Source organism: Amphibalanus amphitrite, unplaced genomic scaffold (assembly GCF_019059575.1).
Source record: "Amphibalanus amphitrite isolate SeventyFive unplaced genomic scaffold, NRLGWU_Aamphi_draft 000480F_arrow, whole genome shotgun sequence".
NCBI lineage: Eukaryota > Metazoa > Arthropoda > Thecostraca > Balanomorpha > Balanidae > Amphibalanus > Amphibalanus amphitrite.
In genome coordinates, this window is record NW_024881974.1 from 47,652 (window position 1) to 63,901 (window position 16,250).

At 54.3% G+C, this 16,250-nt stretch overlaps 1 protein-coding gene across 2 annotated transcripts; it reads left to right on the forward strand.

The window, feature by feature from the left end:
• Positions 1 to 1,019: 1,019 nt before the first annotated feature.
• Positions 1,020 to 15,868, forward strand: LOC122392298 (pituitary tumor-transforming gene 1 protein-interacting protein-like). 2 transcript variants are annotated; one of them, XM_043386994.1, is made up of 7 exons: positions 1,020 to 1,185; positions 4,057 to 4,184; positions 4,506 to 4,561; positions 4,987 to 5,095; positions 9,250 to 9,355; positions 10,203 to 10,315; positions 15,124 to 15,868. In XM_043386994.1, the coding sequence occupies exons 2-7, from the start codon at positions 4,094 to 4,096 to the stop codon at positions 15,189 to 15,191; spliced, it is 543 nt and encodes a 180-aa protein (XP_043242929.1). In that variant the 5' UTR covers positions 1,020 to 1,185; positions 4,057 to 4,093; the 3' UTR covers positions 15,192 to 15,868. The 2 variants fall into 2 exon arrangements, with proteins under 2 accessions (XP_043242929.1, XP_043242930.1); XM_043386995.1 differs by lacking the exon at positions 15,124 to 15,868 and adding an exon at positions 11,595 to 12,270 and having other exon boundaries at positions 1,142 to 1,185.
• The last annotated feature ends 382 nt before the right edge of the window (positions 15,869 to 16,250 follow it).

Sequence of the window (16,250 nt, forward strand, 5' to 3'; positions counted from 1 at the left end):
CCGGGGCCAGGACTACTCACCAGCTCTTTGACGCACTGAGCAGCCGAGGTGATGTTGGCGCCGCTGCGGATCTCCTCCTGAACGGTGTCCGGCAGGGCGACCACCGGCTGCCGGGGCCCGGCGAGCTCGCGACTTCCGGACGCCGACATCGGCTCGAGAAGGGACCGTCGCCAGGAGGAATCGAACAGTCTGTTGATTCTTCCAACTGAAACTAGGAAAAAGAATCACTCACAAATCGCTCATCTGGTACAGCCGTGACGTAACGGCCAAAATCGGTCCGAAAGCAACATGCAGACCCCGATTCTCAAAGGGGTAGGTATGATATAATCATACCGGTTTACTTATACATATCGGTTTCAATATGAATAACGCTGATCGAACGGAAAACAAAACAACAAACGATTTTTATTCATTGTAATTTTGATTTCGACTGACCCATTTCAACGCGCTGGCTCGATCGGCCTTGGGCTCCATCATCGATGCAAGGCCGGGTGCCGGGTTGATCAGCCATCTGAGAGCGCACGGGCAAAAAAATAGAAAACAAGTTTTTCAAAGCAATATCAATATTCTCTCCACTTGCCTCAGGTGAAATGAAGACAGTAAATTAACATATAAGCATAATAGCTGCTAGAATGTAGGTACCGTAGGTACCTATATTATATATAGCTACAGCAGATCCAGTCCGACTCTTGGTCCGTGTAGGCGGTGTACTACACTATTGCGTTTTGAAAATTGCGCTCATTATAACGCTAAAAATGTTAGCATTTTTCTTATACTATCGAAGAAGAATAGACTCGATGGTTTGTGCAGCACCCTAACACCCAAAATAATGGCTAATACCACAGCCCCGATGGCCGATAGAAATATATCAAAAGCTCAAGCAAAAGCTATAGAAGGCGGGTTTGAGCATACTGATGTATCGCGTTATTATTTGTTTCAGCTGTTCCACACAATACATACCAGAATTGGCGCAATTAATTCATTTAATATGTTCATTTACAAGTGTTTGCTGCTCACAGAAGGTTATCTCGGGTGAAGCTTGAATTTCATTAGTGAACTTCTAGCTGACGAGAGTCGCTAAAAAATTAGAACACCTTTTGCTTATTTACTCCAAATTTACTTCCTTACGAATACGTCGGTAAAACTCAGGATTGGTAACAGTTCTAAATTGGAGACGCATTTTTGGTACCTATGTATCCTTAAATTTCCTACGATTAGCTATTAATTTTGACTTTGAATGGAAAGATTGCTAAGAATTGATCATCGCTTTTTCGGGATAATTCAGAATTACCAGTGCTTCTAGGTATTTGTTTTTTTTTTTGTGTCCCATCGTTTTGTACATGAAAAGTTCGGTAAAGTTCGGTTACCCCTGCGGCTGCTGAGCCTCTGCTCCACCCGCCGGCTGCTGGGGCGGGCCAACTAGACTCTACCTCTCCCACAATATCATCGCAGAGGCAAACGCAGTGCGAAGAGATAGAGCCACGAAACATTGCCTACACATTCCTGAATTGGTAGCTGAGGTAGTGTCTAAATTTGGTGTCAATCCCATTTGAAATGACTTCACACTGATGTCAGAAGTCCAGTTATAGATTTGAGTTTCTTAGTTTCCTCGGCTCACAATATATCTGACATATAGGACTGAATATATGGGACGGTCACAATTTTTTTCTTCTGATTCGTCTCACATTCACCTCAACTGAAAGGCTATGACATGTTTTGATGCTACCAACTGAGCAAGGCCTGTCCTGTAGCTCAGTTGGTGGAGAGTTTGACTTTCATTAGCAGGGGCACGGGTTCGAGTTATTCCTGTGCTCTTTATTTAAGACTCCTGATGGGGATGGTTTGCGGTTGGTGGGAGCAGCCACAGCCAGTTGAGTGGGACAAGCCATGTGTATCTTTGAGGGGCTCATTAAAATTAGGCATCTAAATTATCCTGTTAATGGGAATTGCAAGGTTGGATAGTTAGGGTTGCTGGGTTAGTGTTTTTTTCTTCCTTTTCTTTCTATTTTTCTTTTTTTTCTTTTTCTTTTTCTTCTTTTTTCTTTCTCTATTCTTTTTCTTTTTGTATCTGCCTTTTCTTTCCTATGCAACAAGCTTTGCAAGAATTGACATTTGTAGGAACAAGAGTGGCTGCTCACTGCTGGCTGAGAGATTGGGTAGGCAGCTAGTTACCTTACCTTCTTTCCCATATGCACTCTTTTTCTTTCAATTAATGCTATGTTTTCCAATAGTGATTGTTAGCAGATGTCAGGGAAAGTTGTGGAAATGAATAACCAAGAGCATTTTTGCCTTTTTTTGCAATGTGATCTTTAGTTCTTCACCCAAGTCAATGATAATGCTTGAAATGGCCCATTTCTATTTGTCATCCCCTCATAAGATAATTCAGGTCACTTTGATCATTGATATATTTAAGGCACACCTTGTGTCCTGTGCTCTTTACTCATCTCACAAATATGTGTTTCTATGAGAAGCTTCACTGGCTTTGATGCCATATTGTAAGACTGTAAGGTCCATCCAATTCCTAGTAACAGTAAGTAAATGAATAATTCCTTTCATTAAATTTTCCTAGCATGCATCTACAAGGGTAGGTTAGGTTCATGCTGCTTCATCAACCTTACACTTGTTAATGCTCCCCAATTTAGACTGAAGCATGAAGTTGCATCAGTTGGATCAAAATGAAACAATTTTTGATGCGTTTGTATCAAGACTGGGTCAATTTACATGTTCATGAAAGTTTCTGTAAAACTTTTAGTTTTTTTTTCAGCGATTTTAGACTTTTTAGCTGAAAAGTTCAGAGCAGTGTGTGCCAGACTCGAAAGTAGATTTATTTTGCTTTGATTCTGCTACTCTGCTACAAATGGCAGATAGGTGGTCAGCATATTGTTCTCCACCACCGCATTCTCCGTGAGCCGTAGCAGTGGGGGAAGCGCGGGTCTCGCACCCTTACGGCGGCGCGGCCCCGCTCAGCGCCGCAGTCCCGACCGCAGGATTCACCGCCGTACCGGCGTATTTCACGAATCCAACGATGAGCAATGATGAGTCATGATGAGTCATGAGCTACCTACTGAGCTATAAACGAACGCGGAAGGGAAAGTACAACCCACGACGTCATAAGCACTGACGGGCCTATGCATTATACTGGCAAGTGGAAGTTTGTGAAGTTTTGGGTAGGTACCTATGTAGAGGTCTGCTTTTTTTGGGGGGGGGGAAATGTGTCTGAGGTGGCGGTAGTGGTTCCCAAATATCAATTTACTGTTCCGAAAAAAGTGATCCGCACGTTTCTTATTTAAAACCCAATTCGCCTTCAGAGGGTTAAATAATGAGGATATTATAAAAGTAATTTTCATGATTCACGTCGTTTCCCTTTCGCAGTGCCGAAATGACACCTTGTTGTTATCAGATGAACGATTCTGCCCGGACTCATCAGCGCTGATCTCACGGCCCGCTGGCGCGATCTGTATAATCCTCCCCGGCTATCTTTATTGGACTCTCGGCCGTGACGTGCTCTCCAGTTCCCGTTTCTCGCCCGGTATCGTGTGCGATATGCACGCTTGGACAGGACCAGCGCGGTACGATAAGGTGCCACGATCTGGGCGAAGCTGAGTTGGCGTGATATTTTGTCACGTTCGCCTGTTTTTCATGATACGGACAGATCTATACCTATGCTGATAATCTACATTGTATGGAGCAAACAAACTCAACTCGAACAAACTCGGCGCGATTCCAGTCTTGTGATTCCATTGGCTGTTTTGGCATATAATTATACAGGCATTTTATACAGGCAAGGAACTGTGATGACAATGATCAACCGGCAGCGTCGATCCACACGACCTATTTTCGGTACCTACCATATGCCGTACATTTCACAAACATTACGATGTAAGAAAGCAAAGGTGTAAAACACACAGACACCCAATTTCCGTCCCAAGTAATTAAAAGAGCACCTGACTCGATATTTCATTGACCCCGGCCGGATCAGGTTATTGACCTACTTTCAACTGTGTGTTGAAATCTGAAGTCACAAGTCACAGGCACTCGCGGCCGTTTTCGCTCCAGAGTTGTTTCAGAGTGTGTAAATTCTCCGGTTGTGACCATGCTGCCCCGCCTGCGAGCGCTGCTGCCCATCGCGGTATGTGTGACGCTGGCTCTCATCCACGGCTGCTCCGCTGAGGACGGCGACGACGGTAAGCCACGCTCGGCCGCTCGGGAGGGAAATTCACTGATTTGTAATTCTCATTACAATGTGCATTTTTTTTCGTAAAGTACGTGCCAGTCATTCCATCTCATGTTAAGTTTTTGCTTTCATGTTTTCAGTGTCTTTATCATTCCTTTTCAAACTTTCCTCATTGTGTTTTTATAAGGCATATTTGTTCATTGCAGCGATTGCTGTTTGCGAACACAGAGCCATGTAACGCACAGGCTGTTACAAGTAGGCTGTGCTCTAGAGATTGTACCTCAGTTAGCGCTGTTTTGTGTTGTTTTTAATTGGTTAATCTTTTTTTCAGCCAAGTGTGCGGCCCAGTCCGGCAAGGACTGTCATGCGTGCCTTCAGTTTGCTCAGGTAAGGTTGTTGTTCATTCTCTTTAAATATTTGATTTTACAGTCTATTCTTATAGTGTTTCGATAACTTTGATGCAGATATGATGCACGTTTTAGATATTTATAAGACAGTCATTCATGCATGCGAGCGCAATAGATTTGCAGCTGAGGAACATAATTTTTTTTGCTAACTACAGTACCTATTCAGTAAGGCCCCTATTAAGGTCGCTGTGTAATTTTGCGGTAGTTGTTGATACGAGTATTAAGTATATGACTTGTGCACGTCTTAGTCTCGTCACTACCGAGCCCTGCATAGCTGGCACAGCACTGCAATGCATCGTTCGCCTGCATTTGATAGACACCAGCTACCACCCTCCTACCGCTGACCGAGAGCCCCCACCGGTGTACGGTCGGTACCTGTACCACCCCGTGCCGCCCGGCCCGCAGTGCTACTACTGTACATCGAGCAAGAAGTGCGCCTACAACCCCGTCAACAGCTTCCTGCCAAAGGCCAGCGACTGCTCCCTGGCGGACGTCCGCTGGGGCACCTGCTGGGGTAGGTAGACCGGTCACTGGGGCACCTGCTGGGGTAGGTAGACCGGTCACTGGTCCGTCCGCCGGGGCACCTGCTGGGGTAGGTAGACCGGTCACTGGGGCACCTGCTGGAGTAGGTAGACCGTCCGCTGGGGCACCTGCTGGGGTAGGTAGACTGGTCACTGGGGCACCTGCTGGGGTAGGTAGACCGGTCACTGGGGCACCTGCTGGGGTAGGTAGACCGGTCACTGGGGCACCTGCTGGGGTAGGTAGACCGGTCACTGGGGCACCTGCTGGGGTAGGTAGACCGGTCACTGGGGAATAGTCTACTGGGGTAGGTAGACCGGTCACTGGGGCACCTGCTGGGGTAGGTAGACCGGTCACTGGGGCACCTGCTGGGGTAGGTAGACCGGTCACTGGTCCGTCCGCTGGGGCACCTGCTGGAGTAGGTAGACCGTCCGCTGAGGCACCTACTGGGGTAGGTCACTGGACCGTCCGCTGGGGCACCTGCTGGGGTAGGTAGACCGGTCACTGGGGCACCTGCTGGGGTAGGTAGACCGTCCGCTGGGGCACCTGCTGGGGTAGGTAGACCGGTCACTGGGGCACCTGCTGGGGTAGGTAGACCGGTCACTGGGGCACCTGCTGGGGTAGGTAGACCGGTCACTGGGGCACCTGCTGGGGTAGGTAGACCGGTCACTGGGGCACCTGCTGGGGTAGTTAGACTGGTTACTGGGGAATGGTCTACTGGGGTAGGTAGACCGTCCGCTGGGGCACCTACTGGGGTAGGTAGACCGGTCACTGGGGCACCTGCTGGAGTAGGTAGACCGTCCGCTGAGGCACCTGCTGGGGTAGGTAGACCGGTCACTGGTCCGTCCGCTGGGGCACCTGCTGGAGTAGGTAGACCGTCCGCTGAGGCACCTGCTGGGGTAGGTAGACCGGTCACTGGACCGTCCGCTGGGGCACCTGCTGGGGTAGGTAGACCGGTCACTGGGGCACCTGCTGGGGTAGGTAGACCGTCCGCTGGGTCACCTGCTGGGGTAGGTAGACCGGTCACTGGGGCACCTGCTGGGGTAGGTAGACCGTCCGCTGGGGCACCTGCTGGGGTAGGTAGACCGGTCACTGGGGCACCTGCTGGGGTAGGTAGACCGGTCACTGGGGCACCTGCTGGGGTAGGTAGACCGGTCACTGGGGAATAGTCTACTGGGGTAGGTAGACCGGTCACTGGGGCACCTGCTGGGGTAGGTAGACCGGTCACTGGGGCACCTGCTGGGGTAGGTAGACCGGTCACTGGGGCACCTGCTGGGGTAGGTAGACCGGTCACTGGGGCACCTGCTGGGGTAGTTAGACTGGTTACTGGGGAATGGTCTACTGGGGTAGGTAGACCGTCCGCTGGGGCACCTACTGGGGTAGGTAGACCGGTCACTGGGGAATAGTCTACTGGGGTAGGTAGACCGGTCACTGGGGCACCTGCTGGGGTAGGTAGACCGGTCACTGGGGAATAGTCTACTGGGGTAGGTAGACCGGTCACTGGGGCACCTGCTGGGGTAGGTAGACCGGTCACTGGGGCACCTGCTGGGGTAGGTAGACCGGTCACTGGTCCGTCCGCTGGGGCACCTGCTGGAGTAGGTAGACCGTCCGCTGAGGCACCTACTGGGGTAGGTCACTGGACCGTCCGCTGGGGCACCTGCTGAGGTAGGTAGACCGGTCACTGGGGCACCTGCTGGGGTAGGTAGACCGTCCGCTGGGGCACCTGCTGGGGTAGGTAGACCGGTCACTGGGGCACCTGCTGGGGTAGGTAGACCGGTCACTGGGGCACCTGCTGGGGTAGGTAGACCGGTCACTGGGGCACCTGCTGGGGTAGGTAGACCGGTCACTGGGGCACCTGCTGGGGTAGGTAGACCGGTCACTGGGGCACCTGCTGGGGTAGGTAGACCGGTCACTGGGGCACCTGCTGGGGTAGTTAGACTGGTTACTGGGGAATGGTCTACTGGGGTAGGTAGACCATCCGCTGGGGCACCTACTGGGGTAGGTAGACCGGTCACTGGGGCACCTGCTGGAGTAGGTAGACCGTCCGCTGAGGCACCTGCTGGGGTAGGTAGACCGGTCACTGGTCCGTCCGCTGGGGCACCTGCTGGAGTAGGTAGACCGTCCGCTGAGGCACCTACTGGGGTAGGTCACTGGACCGTCCGCTGGGGCACCTGCTGGGGTAGGTAGACCGGTCACTGGGGCACCTGCTGGGGTAGGTAGACCGTCTGCTGGGGCACCTGCTGGGGTAGGTAGACCGGTCACTGGGGCACCTGCTGGGGTAGGTAGACCGGTCACTGGGGCACCTGCTGGGGTAGGTAGACCGTCCGCTGGGGCACCTGCTGGGGTAGGTAGACCGTCCGCTGGGGCACCTGCTGGGGTAGGTAGACCGGTCACTGGTCCGTCCGCTGGGGCACCTGCTGGAGTAGGTAGACCGTCCGCTGAGGCACCTACTGGGGTAGGTCACTGGACCGTCCGCTGGGGCACCTGCTGGGGTAGGTAGACCGGTCACTGGGGCACCTGCTGGGGTAGGTAGACCGTCCGCTGGGGCACCTGCTGGGGTAGGTAGACCGGTCACTGGGGCACCTGCTGGGGTAGGTAGACCGGTCACTGGGGCACCTGCTGGGGTAGGTAGACCGGTCACTGGGGCACCTGCTGGGGTAGGTAGACCGGTCACTGGGGCACCTGCTGGGGTAGTTAGACTGGTTACTGGGGAATGGTCTACTGGGGTAGGTAGACCGTCCGCTGGGGCACCTACTGGGGTAGGTAGACCGGTCACTGGGGCACCTGCTGGAGTAGGTAGACCGTCCGCTGAGGCACCTGCTGGGGTATGTAGACCGGTCACTGGGGCACCTGCTGGGGTAGGTAGACTGGTCACTGGGGCACCTGCTGGGGTAGGTAGACCGGTCACTGGGGCACCTGCTGGGGTAGGTAGACCGGTCACTGGGGCACCTGCTGGGGTAGTTAGACTGGTTACTGGGGAATGGTCTACTGGGGTAGGTAGACCGTCCGCTGGGGCACCTACTGGGGTAGGTAGACCGGTCACTGGGGCACCTGCTGGAGTAGGTAGACCGTCCGCTGAGGCACCTGCTGGGGTAGTTAGACTGGTTACTGGGGAATGGTCTACTGGGGTAGGTAGACCGGTCACTGGGGCACCTGCTGGGGTAGGTAGACCGGTCACTGGGGCACCTGCTGGGGTAGGTAGACCAGTCACTGGGGCACCTGCTGGGGTAGGTAGACCGTCCGCTGGGGCACCTGCTGGGGTAGGTAGACCGGTCACTGGGGCACCTGCTGGGGTAGGTAGACCGGTCACTGGGGCACCTGCTGGGGTAGGTAGACCGGTCACTGGGGAATAGTCTACTGGGGTAGGTAGACCGGTCACTGAGGCACCTGCTGGAGTAGGTAGACCGTCCGCTGGGGCACCTGCTGGGGTAGGTAGACCGTCCGCTGGGGCACCTGCTGGGGTAGGTAGACCGGTCACTGGGGCACCTGCTGGGGTAGGTAGACCGTCCGCTGAGGCACCTGCTGGGGTAGTTAGACTGGTTACTGGGGAATGGTCTACTGGGGTAGGTAGACCGTCCGCTGGGGCACCTACTGGGGTAGGTAGACCGGTCACTGCGGCACCTGCTGGGGTAGGTAGACCGTCCGCTGAGGCACCTGCTGGGGTAGTTAGACTGGTTACTGGGGAATGGTCTACTGGGGTAGGTAGACCGTCCGCTGGGGCACCTGCTGGGGTAGGTCACTGGTCCGTCCGCTGGGGCACCTGCTGGGGTAGGTCACTGGACCGTCCGCCGGGGGCAGGATCTGCCCGCGCCGAGCCGCACCTGTGCGATACGTACTCCTTGACTGGTACCTACATTGCTCACCAAGTACCTAACCTAAATTAGTGAGCGGGTATATTGCACCGTTAATTTATGGTTTGATTATTTTTGAATTTTGCCTCAGTCTCAGTAGGTAAAAGTGCAGTTCCATACATTCATCACATTCATCACATTCATCATATATAAAGCCGTGAAGACTTCTTGTACTTGAGGTAGATCATGCCAGATTTGCGTTTTATCTTCCCCGAACCTAGCTATACGCCTGTAGCCGCAGTGTCCCGCTCACCCCAACTGTCTGTGACGCTGACCCTGCGTGTGCTCTCTACTGCAGTGAATTTCCTGGCGCTGATCATCAGCCTGGTGGTGATTGTGCTGGTGATCGCCCTCTCCATCGGCTGCTGGTGCCACTGCTGGTGCAAGCGCCGCCGCACGCGCAGGTGAGATGTGCCCACAGTGGTGCCGGGGCTGCAGCTGGTGCCAGTCGGATGCTGTTGGTGATCCGTAGGAGGTCCTGTTCACCTGCTCTGCTGGTACTCCACCGCCGCTGGAGACAGGTGCTGTCAGCGCTCCGTCGGTTGTTTCTGCCTTCTTCAAACCCTTAACCCTCCCCTCCTCTCCCGGTCCCCAATATGGAGCGGGACGAGCAGCGGTACGCCCGGGAAAGTGGTTAACCTAACCCTCCCCTCCCCTCCTCCCCCAGCGTTGAGCGGGACTAGCAGCGGTACGCCCGGGAGTGTGTTACTCTAGAGCAGCGGTACGCCCGGGAATGGTATCCCTGACTCTCCCCTCCCGTCCCCCAGTGTGGAGCGGGACGAGCAGCGGTACGGCGGGAGTGTTATCCCCTCCCCTAACCCTCCCCTCCCGTCCCCAGTGTGGAGCGGGACGAGCAGCGGTACGCCCGGGAGTGTGGTAGCCCTGACCCTCCCCTCCCTCCCCAGTGTGGAGCGGGACGAGCAGCGGTACGCCCGGGAGTGTGGCATCCCTGACCCTCCATTCCCGTCCCCCAGTGTGGAGCGGGACGAACAGCGGTACGCCCGGGAGTGTGGTAGCCCTGACCCTCCCCTCCCTCCCCAGTGTGGAGCGGGACGAGCAGCGGTACGCCCGGGAGCGGTATCCCTGACTCTCCCCTCCCCTCCCTCCCCCAGTGTGGAGCGGGACGAGCAGCGTTATGGCGGGAGTGTAGTATCCCTGACTCTCCCCTCCCCTCCCGCCCCCAGTGTGGAGCGGGACGAGCAGCGGTACGCCCGGGAGTGTGGTAGCCCTGACCCTCCCCTCCCTCCCCAGTGTGGAGCGGGACGAGCAGCGGTACGCCCGGGAGCGCCAGGAGAGGGAGCAGCGGCAGGCCGAGCGGCGTGCCGAGAGACAGACCCGCACCGACGCCATCCGAGACAAATACGGTACGGTAACGACTAACAGCCCTGTTTGGGGAGGGGACTAGGCAGAGCTCAGACAAATACGGTACGGTAACAGCCCTGTTTGGGGGAGGGGACTAGGTGGAGTTCAAGTAAATACGGTATAGTAACTACCCTGTATGTGTGGGGGGGGGGGGGAGGGGAGGGACTATGGCACTAGGCAGAGCTCAGATAAATGCGATACGGTATCGAGGAGGGGGACACGAGGCAGTAGGCAGAGTTAGGACAGATGCGGTACTGCATGCTTTGGGAAGAGAGGCGTCTGTAGTCAGAACTAAAATACGTACCACGAGAGTGGAACTGTAGTGTAGACAGATCAGAGACAAACACGACACGGGGATGTGTGCAATGTGCATTGTGGTCGTGGCTCTGGGGCAAGTGCGGTGCCGCGGGAGGGGTAGGAAAACAGCAGACAGACCTCAAACAAACAGGGTGCGGTGCCGTCGAGAAACAGACACACCTGGGCTAAGTAAGTGACTTTAGGACGTAGGAACCGAACTATTTTCTTTGAGAAAAAAAAACTATTGGTATTTGTATTTCTACCATGATCTTTTACCTGTATTTCTACCATGATCTTTTACCTTTGACGAATAACGCATCCCGCATCCTGTTAACAGTAAAGCAGCAAGGAGACGATGTCTGATCGTAAGTTCCCTTGAACCACGGCCTCAAATTCTCAGCCTGGTATATTTTTCGTCGCTGCTTTTTCCATATTTAGTATGTCGTTGACCTTTTTATCAATCAAAATTTCATCTAAACGTTTCATGCTTTTTACATTGTCAGCCAATTTGGTGTGGCTTTTCTGCACGTAATACAAAAGTCGGGATGTATGTGTGTATATGGAAATCGCTTTGTATCCGCTTTTGTCTACGTTTTCTGTGTGGCGATATGCTGATCGCTGTGAACCTGGTTTGAATGCAGCATGTCAAAACGGACCGTGTCTTTGTTCATGCATGAATGTTTTTTATTGGGTTGTATTTTTTTTTTTCTGGGCACCCATGCCGTCACCATTTTCGTTTGTCTGCCGTGTCCCTCCCATGCTTCATGTCTAGTGCCGCTGCGTGTCGTTTTTTTTTTTCTGCCTGACTGCTGTCTCGTGCCGCCGAGTGTCCGCCTCTGTCGGTGAAGTGTCCAGAGGGGACGCCGCTGAGTGTCCGAACTCTCCGACCGTCCCGTGTGCCGTCTGGGCCTGCCGGGTGTCCGTCGCTGCCGCCGGGGTTGCGCCGTCAGCTGTTGCCAGACGCTCGTCCGTCCTTGTTGCCAGGTCTGTCGTCCCCGGCGCGGGACCCGCCGTACACCGCTCTGTAGGGCGCTGTGCGGCTCGCCCTGCCCTCTACCGGCGGGCGGCGGAGTCTCTCGTTCGGCGGGCGTCCGCCGCGGCGCTGCCGGCCTCCGATCGGGTGATGTACCGCCTCTGTCGCCTCGTGCCGCCGCTTCTGTCGCCTGTGTCCTCCTCTCGCCTCGGTGGCCTTTGCTGTGAACTGAGAGGAAAATTCGCGGACGGGTGCAGTGTGCTGTGATATTGGACTTGCCTTTTTGTTGCAAGATCAGTCATCTGGTATAGGACTAAGGACAAATCACGCAAGCCACAGAAGAGTTCGAGTAATCGGAGCTTCTTTTGCAAAGATGTGGGTTGCATAATTTAGCCGCCGTTATATTCGTATTTAACGTATTTTAATGTCTTCTATCGTAGAACTGTTCACCGTTGACCATATTATCAGTGAGGGCCGAGGGGGTTCCACCGGACGTGAAGCTTTTAGCGGAGCAAATGTGCGTCTGTAGCACGCTTGCTTCTCCTTTATAAACGGTGCTATAAATGTCGGTTGTGATACCCCGTAATTACATATTTATTTACATTTATATCAGATTTTACCGTTACATATCACTGTCACACATTGCTGTTTTACTCGATGTGTTTTCAAATACAAAAGTTATCTTCATTCAGCATCCTTACTCGATTTCCCATATAGGGTCACCATAATTTGCCTCTGAATAAGGTTCATTGACAGTCAGAGATCGTCTCTCGGCCCCCCAGTAGTCAGTGTTTGGTGTTGTTCTACTGAGCTGACTGGCAGTGAGAGCCCGGCTCGGGATGCTGCTGCGACCGCTATTAGCTCCCACCCAGCATGACCTGTGGTCAGGTGACGGTCATCGGGTCAAAGGGTCACAGATCAGGTCAGGTCGGTGGGCGGGGTGGACCGTGCCCGACCATGCGGACGCAAACGTTTACCTCTGAATTACGTAATCATACCGTATACATACTCGGAATTCCCAGATCGGGTTGTTTTGTGAAAAATCTGCGCAGTAATCTCTGTAAAGCACAGGTCATAGCCTCGAAAATCCAACCATTCCACGCATTTTATTTTATTTTGTAATAAGACTGTAGTTGACGTGACCGTGACTTGGCGTGACCGGCGCGACCTCTCCGTCCCCTGTCATTCCCAGCGACCCTCCATCAGCCCAGTTCTGGGGTTCGCACCAGCGGATATCTCTAGGTTTCGGATGAACCATATCGCAGCGCCGTGTCGAAAATCGGCCTGACATCCGCCCTGATAGTGGCACCACGCCGTACCGCTCCGTGTCGCGGTGTGGCGGCGGTCTGTGTACCCACGGTCCGCCACTCCCCCCGGCCGGTCCAAACCACCGTCTCCCTCCCCTCCCAGGGCTCGCCACTCCCCCCCCCCCCGGCCGGTCCAACCCACCGTCTCCCTCCGGGGCCCCGACACTCCTCCTCGGCCGGTCCATCCCCCGTCTCCCTCCCCTCCCAGGGCCCCGGCACTCCTTCCCGGCCGGTCCATCCCGCTCCCTCCCTCCGGGGGCTCACCCCCCCCCCCGGCCGGTCCATCCCCCCGTCTCCCTCCCTCCGGGGCCCGACACTCCCCCCGGCCGGTCCATCCCCCGTCTCCCTCCCCTCCCAGGGCCCGACTTTCCTCCCCGCCCGGTCCAGCCCGCTCCCTCCCCTCCAGGGACTCCGGCACTCCTCCCCGGCCGGTCCATCCCACCGTCTCCCTCCCTCCGGGGGCTCACCCCCCCCCCCCCCTCGGCCGGTCCAGCCCGCTCTCTCCGGGACCCGACACTCCTCCCCGGCCGGTCCAACCCACCGTCTCCCTCCCCTCCCAGGGCTCGCCACTCCTCCCCGGCCGGTCCATCCCGCTCCCTCCCTCCGGGCCCCGCCACTCCCCCCGGCCGGTCCTTCCCACCAGGGTTGTGCTCGACTCAAAAAAAAAAAAAATTGCCGACTCGACTCATCATTCAACTTGAGAAAGCCCTGACTCAACTCTGACTCAAACAAGGAGCTGAATTTTTCCCTTGACTCGACTCATGACTCAAGCGGCTCAATGAAAATATGTGTCGACTCAATCTTGACTCAAATTTTGTGTTGAGTCAAGTGAGTTGACTCAAAATTGACTCAGATAAAAAAGTTGTTGAGCGGGGGGGGGGGGTGAAAAAAATCCGGCAGCAGGGCCAGGGCCAAGTTGTTAACCGGGGGGAGGGGGATGAAAAGCTTGTTTCTAGAAAGTTGAGTCAGCTAACTCATGTTCCTAATGTTTGACTCAACTCAATGTCAAAAGTTATTTTCCTGACTCAACTCTGACTCAACTCAACGCCTTAATGTTTTTGTCCGACTCAACTCTGACTCAACTCAACAGCTCAACATTTTATCCGACTCGACTCAAATCTGACTCATTTGAGTCAGAGTTGAGTCAAATTTCTGACTCGACTCATGAGTCAAGCACAACCCTGCTTCCCACCGTCTCCCTCCGGGCCCCGACACTCCTCCCCGGCCGGTCCAACCCGCTCCCTCCGGGGGCTAGCCACTCCCCCCCCTCCCCCGGCCGGTCCAGCCCGCTCCCTCCCTCCGGAACCCGGCACGCCGACACCGGGTGGTCCATCCCACCGTCTCCCTCCCCTCCCAGGGCTAGCTACTCCTCCCCGGCCGGTCCATCCAGCCCGCTCCCTCCCTCCGGGGCCCGGCACGCCGACACCGGGTGGACTCGGGGCCGGAATTCCCTATCCTCGCCCGGTTCACAGAAATGGCACCGCGCTCGGCGGTCGGGACGTTTTCACCGCATTGTGCGCAGCACCGTTCACGCGTAGTAGCGGCGGTGGAGTCAGTAGACGTGCATAGAGCAGTGAGCAGGACGTGTGCTTCCTATTGAACAAAGGTCGCATTGCCTATCAGCCGACTCGTATTGTTTTAGAGGAACACATCTCACGGCTGAATGATTTTCAATCAATGGTGTCTGCTGAACGGCTGGCGATCTCTGATGGCTGCCACGGCTCACGTTCACATTTTCAAATTTTATTCCGAACCGAGATTGCATATCAGCCGAATTGCTGAGCTGAGAACATCAGCCTGGGCATCAGAACAGTGCTGGGCTTGGAACTGGGGAGTAGTTTGGTTAGCTGCTAGCAGCGTGGTATGTTCGGTGCGCGATGAAAGGTTGACCTGGAGTCGGGGCGAGGTAGGGACCAGCTGACCTGGAGTCGGGGCGAAGTAGGGACCAGCTGACCTGGAGGTTGGGAGAAATAGGGACCAGCTGACCTGGAGCTGGGAAGAGACGGGGACAGATAGTGCTTTACCGATGCGTTATTGGCTGAGGGTCTTGAAAGGGCGAACATAGAACTATTTGGAACACAAAAAATGGATTTACGGATGACAAAGTCGGACCAATAGCTAACCGTGAGTCGGGTTAGGTGGGAACGTGACGAAGCGTTTGATGTTTTATCCCTTCCGCTTTGCCGGCATACAGTGCCCAGTACTTTCACCTCGTTGTGACGCCGTATTGCAGGTCTCAGCGGCACCAGCCAAACGGGAGTGGGCAAGAAATCCAAGAAAAACTACCAGCGCCTTCCGTAGTCTCCCGCGTCTCCGCCTGAGAAAGTGATTTTGTGCCTGGGGACCGGGACCTCGCCGGGTCCCTAGGCGAGGCCCTTTGAATAGTCAATTGAGGTCCTTTGGTTTCGTTGAGCCTTGCCCATTTCTTAAGTCAGCGTCGCTATTTATATCGTATGACATACATGGAGGATGTTTAAGGTCGTAGAACAAATAACTGCCTGTAGAATTGAACATGGCATATGATGCCACTTTTATCAATCATACACTGTTATGAGTTCCCATGCCCTACTTGTTCGTGCTTCGTTTTACATAACCATATGTTGTTTAGTCACATGACATATGTTACCTTGCAATAGCTTCGTTTACCTTGTCTGTCTCGCTCACTGTCAATACAATGTATTTAATCATATCGAGATGATTTTTTATCATCTTGGTGCTCCCGTCCCTTCCCTTATCGATGTCTCGTCCCGCCCTCCGGGTCAAACCGTCACCGTTGGTTGACTCCAGTCGAGTCAACTCCGGAAACCTGCTGTCAATTAGAGCGCGGCCTATCTCTGGGCACAGGACTGTGGTGCTGGCTCGCCAACTGGTGGCCGCCTCCGAGTTTTGACTTCAGCTCATTGTGTCCCTACCCCTGTCGTCATCTGGTCCTGCAATAGCAATAGGTCACACACAGCAAAATACTCGTACATGAGAATGGTTGGCTACTTTTGGCCAACCATTCTCATTCTCATTTTTGGTTTGGCTAAGAAATGTCTGCATTCATTTCAGTAGCGGCGGAACACCTTAAATTAAGGGGGGGGGGGGCACTGCCGACTTTTGGTCCCATTCTCGCTATGCAACGCCCATAGGGCTAATCAGAGGTCGATAAAATGCTTGGAGTTGCTCCAACGAACATCTTAGTCCCATCACTGTCTCCAACTTAGCCCTCGCCTGGCGGGAGGGGGGATGCAGCCTCCCTAAGTTTTTTTTTCGCGAATAGCGTAAAAGGTGGTGTCGCGTAGCGCCGCAAAATTTGGCACAACGTCTGGGAATGAGCCTCTTGCGATATATCCTGAAAATTTCAGGTGCCAGTCATTT